Source organism: Rhinatrema bivittatum, chromosome 12 (genome assembly GCF_901001135.1).
Source record: "Rhinatrema bivittatum chromosome 12, aRhiBiv1.1, whole genome shotgun sequence".
Lineage (NCBI taxonomy): Eukaryota > Metazoa > Chordata > Amphibia > Gymnophiona > Rhinatrematidae > Rhinatrema > Rhinatrema bivittatum.
The window spans coordinates 30,235,743-30,244,374 of record NC_042626.1 but is presented as its reverse complement, the minus strand read 5'-3'; the positions used below and the strand labels follow the sequence as shown (position 1 = coordinate 30,244,374).

The 8,632-nt window shown below is 44.7% G+C and overlaps 1 protein-coding gene across 1 annotated transcript in view; it reads left to right on the top strand.

Moving 5' to 3' along the window:
* The first annotated feature begins 2,212 nt into the window (after positions 1-2,212).
* The window catches only part of SIK2 (salt inducible kinase 2), an 84,343-nt gene continuing 77,923 nt past the window's right edge, over positions 2,213-8,632 (top strand). Inside the window, 2 exon segments of the mRNA XM_029572825.1 lie at positions 2,213-2,405; positions 2,407-2,505. Of these exon segments, the coding sequence (XP_029428685.1) occupies positions 2,370-2,405; positions 2,407-2,505 (135 nt within the window). The 5' untranslated portion in view covers positions 2,213-2,369.

Below are 8,632 nucleotides of genomic sequence, written 5' to 3'. Positions count from 1 at the left end.
TGCTTTATTTCTTCAGTCTGGATGAACAGAAGTCTGTAAGAAACAAAACATCTTTCATGTGTGTGTGTGTGAGAGAGAGAGGGAGACAGGAATGCAAAAGCAAATGGATCATAAAAAAAAAAAATAACTTAAAAAAAATACTCCTTTCACAAAAAGGAGCATTGTCTTTTTTTTTTCTAACAGGAATTTCCATCCCCACCTCTTACATCAGTGCTTTGGCGTTTTAAGAATGACTTTGAAGCTCATCTGCCTCAGGAGAAAAAGTTGATGCAATTTAATAGAGAAGCAAACCAAATATTTACTTTTTAACACTTCATCAGGTGGCTGCCTTTTGAGATTTTTTTTTTTTAAAACAAAGTATAGCTGATTAAAGTTCAAGGGATTCATTTTGGTTTTTATATAAAACTAAATAACTGGCAGGTTATAAGTTTTACCTGCATCAGGAATCGCTAATGTCACTAATTCTGGTATTTTGTGGGATTCACTGAACAGAGAAAGATTCCAATATAGTTAAGAAAATCTCTGGAAAATAAGAAAAATGCTTATTGGTCCCTGTACAGTTCCTGTCCTCGTAACTCTATGTGCAGAGAGATCTGCATGTGCCTTTGTCTCTGGTAACTGTAACATACCTATGATTTTCTTTCTACACGACACATAAAGGCATTTTTGTTAAGCTTTGTAGAATGGGATACATTTTTTCTATTCCTTTGTTCGTTATGTCATCTCTTTGCTTAGGCTGTTCCAGATTCTCTTATCTTTCTTTGCTGTCTTTTTTTTTTTTTTTTTATAAATCTTGTAATGAAAAAAACAATCTGATGCTTGTAGAGGTCAGTGCAATGGCGGACACTTGTTTGCCCAGCCAAAATATGCAAATTGGGGCAACAGAAACTCTGGCTGGTCCAGTCCCATTGCTTCACTTTGCAAATGTATGGCTACTGCAGCCTGATTTTCAGATTCCCATTTTTTTTCTCCCTATAATATCTTTGCTAATATCTTCTTAAAGGAATTCACACGGACTCCTTTAGGATCCATATTCTCCCTCGGGAGGGCTGCTTGCAGCAGGAGTGCTGCTAATCACATGCCCCCCCTGGCATCAGGACCCAACACACTCTCCTTGTTTGCTGGTGAGAAGCTCTTAGCAGTCTCTCGCTTTCTCAACCTTCCAGTAAGTTATACGAACACACTGCATTAACATTATTACTATTACTACTATTTCTGCATTTGTAGGAATGAAATTGTAGAGATCTGTCTGGAGGTTCAGAATTTACAGTTTGTCCCTGTTCACTTGGTTATTTTTTATTTAAGGGTTCTCCCCACCCCCACACACCTATTTGGGGGAAAAGAAAGCCCCTACCCCCCACGACTTCCTCCCTGACTGTCACCACTGCGTCCTTCTGGCTAATAACAGTCAGTGGTTTCCTCCTCGATCCCCCCCCCCCCCCCCCCCCCCCCTCACAGGGGAGGCACTGAACCTCAAACCAGTTTGTGCTAATCCTTTGCTCAAGCAAAGCCAGCTACAAAGCACTCCGTCCTCAAAAATCGCTCGCTGCCATTGCAATATGCAAACACCACATGGCCATGTCACTCTCTTCTTGTTTTAAAGAAAGCTTTACTACTGCAGGCAGAGGCTAAAAGCAGCAGCAGGGATAGAACAACAACAAAAAAGCCAATTAAAAATAAATCAATCCAGCCAGGCGCCCCTTAGCTAATTTTGTGAGCGTTATGCATGAAAAGGAGAAAGGTGCACGTTTCTGGTTTACTTCTAAAGGTTCATTTAGAACGTTGGAGGTTTTGGAAAATATTGCACTGCTGTTTTTAAAGGTTCACACAGACTTCACAATACGTTCATTTTACTTTTCTTCAAAGGATCAGAGAAAGAAAATATTTTGCAGCTACTGGGCAGATGGTAACATCCCATGAAACCTCTTTTCAGCACAGCATAGGATGGGATGGAGCCTGCTCTCTGTGCCTTACCCTAATGCAGCAAAATTGCACGTGAAAGCAAGAGGGAAGGAGAAAGGCAAAGAAAAGAAAAGCTAAAAGCACCCCCAATCCCCAACCCCCTATCGTGCAAGTTGTTTGATTGACAGCCTGCCGCATGGCAGTGGCTGCCTGTTGACGTCAAAGGTGGCTCTGGTTGCCATGGGGACAAATTGGCAGCGAGCTGTGCAAGGCTCGGGTCCCCGCCTCCCTCCCCCCTCCGGGGCTCTGACGTCAATGGACGTCAGCGGCGGAGGCTGGGGCTGGCGGGTTCGGAGTGGCGCGCGGAGCTCGGAGCTGCCCGGCTCGCGCTTTCTTTCTCACTGTCTCTCACTGCCTCCGCCGCCGACGTCGCTGCCGCCCCGTTCCCCCCACCCCGGCTTCCAGCCATGGTCATGGCGGATGGTCAGAGGCACTTGCAGCGGGGGGCCCGTGCGGGTGGGCTTCTACGACATCGAGCGCACGCTGGGAAAGGGCAACTTCGCGGTGGTGAAGCTGGCCCGGCACCGCATCACCAAGACCGAGGCAAGTACCAGCGGCGGATCCTGGCACTAGGAAGGGGGAGGGGAGCAGGTCCTTCGTGCACAATGCTTCTTGCCATCGCTGGCTGGGAGGTGGGGGAATCTTTCTCCCGTCTCATTTCACTGGACAACTTCCCGGGGAGCAAATGCAAGTTCTCATTCTGGTGCGCCTTAAAAAAAAAAAGTTCATTTTTTTGGCATTCCTCTGCACCCCTCCTCCCCGAGGCTTTTTCTGGGTGATCTCTACTATTTATTGTGTGATGCATGGAGCGCGTTTCTTGCAGGTACATGCGTGGTCTCCCCCCTCCCCTAGTCCGGGGTCTTTTCTAAATCTAAATGCAGAATTGTGCAAGACGGATCCTATGCTAGGCAATAACCCCGCGATCTTGCAGTGAACACGTTCTCCAGTTTTATTATTTTCTGATTTGACAAGCAGAAATCGGCGCGTTCACGTTGCAAGGGTTGTTTTTTGTTTTTTCAGGGAAAAGATGCAAACATTTGTGAATTCACCTAATCTGTTTATTTTTAAATGCAATTTAACAGATAAGCCATAAGTGTTCTCCCCGATCCCTCCCGAAGGATGTAGGAGAGTCGTTTCCTCGTTAGAAGTGGACTCTACAGTGGGTTTGCACGTTTTCGGAATTTCGGGTTTTGTTTTGAACGGCTCGGGAAGGCTTTTTGGGGGAGGACGCTATCGCCTTTGCATGGTGACCCTTCACTGTAGCACATTTCGGAATTGGCCCAAGAGCTGCCGACTGCAGATGGTGCCGGGGTCCCCCCCGACCATCTCGGGGGGGACCCCGGCACCATCTCCTTTCCTCCCCACCTGTATGAGATCGGACTGTAGAGCCTCCCAAGCAGGTGAGATGTGGGCAGAAGGCACGGCAGACTTGCCCACAGCAGCTTGCTGGGTCCCTCCTGGGATGCCTGGGGGACTTCGGAAAGCAGAATGAGGGCTGTAGAGCAGGAGCCGAAGCGCTGCCTTTGTTGGACGTTGCTAACATCCAAGAGGTTCCTCGCGGAAATCCTTGCATGCATGCTCGTTTTTCCTGCAGGCTGCTGGTGGCTTTGAATTGTTGTAATGTAGCTCCCATCCCGGTGCATGCCTTGCTAGCTACGTATCAGGGGTGACTCCGCGGTCACCCGGGAGCCTCCGCACTCTAAACCTGGCCAGGGCTCTGCAAACTCTGCTCTCGTCTTCCTAGCCGAGTGGGGTGCATCCTGGCTGCTTACAGAGCAGCTGGTCTGAAGCTCCTGGTACTGGCTATATTTATGTTCACACTTGGGGCACATTTTACAGCAAAAGCCAGCGTGCTTCAGAATATAAAGTAGGCTGTGATGGGCTTCTGGGGCTTTTCTTTTTCTTTTCTCTCCCTCTTTCGCTGGCATCGCGCCGTAAACATACGGATCACGGGACCTTGATGTCAGGAAGTTATTCCGCCAACCAGCTAAACAATTAGAAGCTTTTCCTAACCTCCGGTCTCCAGATGTGCAGTCGGTCACAGTGAGTGGGGAACCTGTTGTAACTGACTAATGAACGCACGTCTAGCGGCTCCGAGAGTGCTTCAGCACCGAGATGCACAATGCCGGTCTTAAAGCACGGTTGTGCGTGTAGAGCTATGTCATTATTACATACACACTCATATATATATATATATATGTATGTGTGTATGTATGTATATATATATATATATATATATATACATACACACATACACACAACAGTTTTACCTGCAAGGATATTTCAGTAGTCCATGTATACTCGCTGAATCTTTGTTTTTCATTTTTGTAACATTTTTATTAAGCCATATATGTCAAATATATTTTGCAGCACTGTTACAGGTGCCTTGTGTTTATATGTAGTACTAATATATAGAATACATTGCAATATGTGTGTCTTACACACGTACACCTACCTTAGAAGGATTTTTTTTCTTATGGATACTATCTAAAGAATTAATCTAGAGGTTGACTGTTTACAAAAAGGGAGTAATCATGACTTTTTTGGGGGAGGGGTGGGGTTTGATATTCCCATAAATTAACATTTTAATCACCTATCATTTAAGATGTGATTTTAAAGTCCTTTTGCATGTATGTGATGGTGGGACTTTGGCTTTTGTTGTCACTGAAGGAATAAACAAAAGAAACTACCATTTTTAACACAATTTGTATTTCTATCATTGCAGCATCTTATAGCAAACAATTAGTGTTCATTTACAGTAATATTTAAAAAATATATATATATAAAATCTATGGCAGTCTGATTTGTCACTTGCATAGAATAAGAGAACTCCCTTTGGCACGTTAATCCTGGAAGTATTAGATAGCAAAGAAGCAGATGGGTTTTGAAGATCCTGTTCAAATCATGTCTCCCATTCTCTGCCTTTCCGGTATAAAGGTTTTATTTTTAAGGTGGGGCCCATCATTTTATTTTTGTTTTTCTGAAATAGCCACAGTTTTCTAGAAAATAAAACTTTATTTAGGGGGCTGTGTTCTATATATATTGCACGTTATACAAACTGCAGGCAAAACTTTTGCTAAACTTTTTTTCTTGTTTGTTTCAAGCAAAATACCTATTTGTTGAATAGGCCTCTTACAGAGAAGACGAGGGTTTCATGCGACTTACGCGGAACGTTTGTCAGATCCTGTAATCGGACACGCTCTTGCATTCCGCTTCCCGGGATTTGCAAAAGCAAATTGCTGTTTGTGCGTCTTCCTCGGAAGTCTGCCAGCTGTGAGGCAGCAGTTCATTGCAGAAAGACCATGCGGGATGCCTAACGTCAGCATCTTAGTGGAGATTGAAGGGTACAAACATCCAGTATTGGGAGTTGAAGAAAGCGTGGGATGTACACAGGGAGATCCTTGGAGGTGGGGAAGAGAGAGAGTAAAGCAGGCGATTTAAGCTGTGCAGGCAGATGGAGATAGGCCTGGAGGTCTTTATCAGCTGTCGATTTCTTTGTACCTTTTAACATTTCAGCAGTGAATATTCATTGATGGGTGTGAAAACTCTCAAGTCCTGTGGGACATGACTAGTGACTTATGCCATTTGACAAGTGATAGTCGTTTAATGTTCGCAGTCTGGGATTTTAAAAAGTAATGATTAGGGCAGATGTTTTATACAGAGCAAGTGATATGGACAAATGGAGGAGATCAAAGATGAGACATTGTTCAGTAGCCCCCATTAGGCAATGCCCTAAATTGGCAGTACAGATGTTGGGCATAGTGCAGCCAGCTGTGCCTTATTTTGATTAAAAATGTCCATTTTTATATCCAAATCTAAGCTATCGGAGTGCACTAGATAAATAGTGACGGGGACAAGCTGAGTTGTTCCTGGTTTTAGCCTGTTTCAAGGAGAGAGAATTCTGTTTTTTCTATTCTGTTCCTTAAGAAAAGCAGGGCTGCATCTCCCGGCATATAATGAAGTAAAACCAGAGCTGGCTTAGCTTTATTCCCCTGTACTTGAAGCCATAGGGTCACCTCAGTGATGCTCCCTGTTCCTTGGAGTCTCACGGTATGTCTCTTTTTCCACTACCCATGTCTCAAAATGCCTCTTGCTGTAGATTTTCAAAGTTGTCCATCATCTGGTTAGGATCTGTGCAGGCTTGGAGTAGTTAAGGGGCTATGGGAAAACCCAGGCAAGCTTCTTCTAGTTACTTGTCCAGTGGTCAAGCTGTTTCCTGTTTTTTAATTTTTATTTTTCCCAGACACTGTTTTTGAGTTTTGTGTCAGAATCTAAATGAGCCTTTTGATAGGCTATCCAAAAGGGGCAGACATGCAGATCGAAGTCAAGAACCTGATTGGCTAAGTTGTGCACAGTCAGGTTCTTGAGTTCAATCTGTGTAATGGTTCTTTTTTTATTGGGGTTTTTCAACATAACACATAGTTAACCCACTCCTGGGTTATGGTTCTTTTTAAGTCATTTTCATGTTGGACAGGACAAGAAAACTTAAAAATAAAGTCAATATTAGGAATGATCCCTGTATTTAAGGAGAATTTAGCTGGTACTCCTCATATCTATATATTTCCCATTGTGAATTTTTAAGATCAGGCAGGTGGGTTTTAGAGCCAGGCTGGGCTCAGACTTGTCCTTCTTAGGCCTCTGACTTTGCACAGCTTTCTGACATCTAGGAAGCGTTGCACTGCAGAAACGTCCTTCAGGGGACAACTCTTGGTGCTGACTTTAAATATAACAAGTTGTACTATAGTTTAGGAAAAATAAGAGCATTCTAAGGACACGCCTTTGCCTTGTCAAAAGGATGGCCTCTGAGAATAGGAATAGCTGCTTTCTAGAGGTATTTTTTGAAGAGGTTTCTCGTGCAATGCGTATGGCATTGCAACTGTGACCAGGCATGAAGTTGGGCAGATTAGATGAGCTTTCATGATCCTTATCTGCTGTCATGTTCTGTGTTACGTTTAGAGGGCCAACAAGGGGGGGATAGAAGCCAATGAGCGGAGCATGGTGATACGACCGCATCGGGCTTCCTGCAAGTTTGGGATAACTGGCACGGGAGCGGTAGTGGTTACAACCTACACTTCAGTATCACAGCTGCATTAGGCTTCCTGCCAGGCTGTGGGGAATCTGCACAGAGATGCTGTGGTTACAGACCTCGTACTGGTGCTACGGCTGCCTTTAGGGTTTCTGCAAGACCGGGGTAACTGTCGCAGAGTGGCCATGGTCGCAGCTCTACTGGCATGTTGGTGGGGGGGGGGGGGGCAGTGGTGGGAGTGGGTGTGAGGTGTTGGTTCAGGTATTGGGAATCCGTATGGCTCTCGACCAGCCGAGTAAGGCATGTCAAGGCAGACTCGATGGGGACAGTTGGTCTGTTTCCCTATATTACTGGGCTAGCACCTTTTTTTAGTGCTATCAATGCTGTGAATTCTTCTGTGGCACTCCATGTGTTGTGTCCCAACGTGTGCAAAGTGACAGAAGGAAGCTTGGTATGTGGCAAACGAAGACCTTCCAGAAAGGTTTCTCTCTCTCCTTTCCTTTACAGATGCCTGACTGTAAAGCCTCTTGGATTTTTTATTCTTAGAAGTAGGCTTCAGTAAGGGGCAGGCTAGAAGGTGATTTGCACCAATGGGACTGCTTCTAGTGACACAATGGACACCCTTAGAATTGGGTTGCAAAAGCCAAAACTATCCAGTGAATGTTTTTAATTCCTGTAAAAGTGAAACCCGCTCCAAGTGACATCCAGAGGTTTCCCCCCTTCTGTTTAATGTTGTAGTTGCTTTTTTTTTTTATTATTTTAAGTGCTCCATTACACGAGAGCGAGCGGCTGACCCAGTTAACCTTGATGTACTGGCAGAGGTAGCGGAGGTGATGGGAGCCAGGGTTATGCGGATTCCGAAGGCCCTCCGAGTTCTTCTCAGTTTGCACTTCCATAGTGGAGGGAAAGTCGCCCAGCTTTCACGACATTCATCGTGTCTTCAGTCCCCAAGATGGGGAAAAGTGCTTTGCTTACTGGGACCAAGGCAGCGAATTCATGTGAGCAATTGGTGTGGAAAAGAAGACTTAAAAAAAAAACCCTTTTTATTTTTCCTCACTGTTTTTGTCGGCAGTCACCCCTTGCATCATGGTTCTGCTTGCCCACGATTGTCTGTCTGCACTGTGCGTTGTATATTTCTGTAATTATAAATTTGCGTGGTTTGTGAGGCTAAGGCCCGAGTCCTTTTAAGGCTCTGCTTAACTGGTGTGAGCTCCTGCATGCTCATCCACAGTATGGTGGTGGTTTGACAGCAGCTTAATCCAGAGTGTGTGAGAAAACCACTTTAGTTTAGAACCAGAAACCTAATCTCGGACACTGTTTTTAAATATTACTAGCAAACCCTCTGTTTACTTAAAGGAGAACTTGTGTGTTTTTTTTCCTCCTCGGGATATGTATTTCTGGCTACTAGCTCCCTTATATATATTGATTTTTTTTTTTGTCTGCCTTTCCAAATAATGCTTAAGGCGGCTTACAGCATTAGTATTCAGGTACAATAAATCTTTGCTCAAAAGAGCTTACAATCTACGTGGGTGCTTGAGGCAACGGGGGGATAAAGTGACTTGCTCATAGTCACAAGGCGCGTCAGTGGGGGAAGTGCCATTTGAACCCAGGTTCTTGGCCCATTGATCTAACCGTTTGGTCACA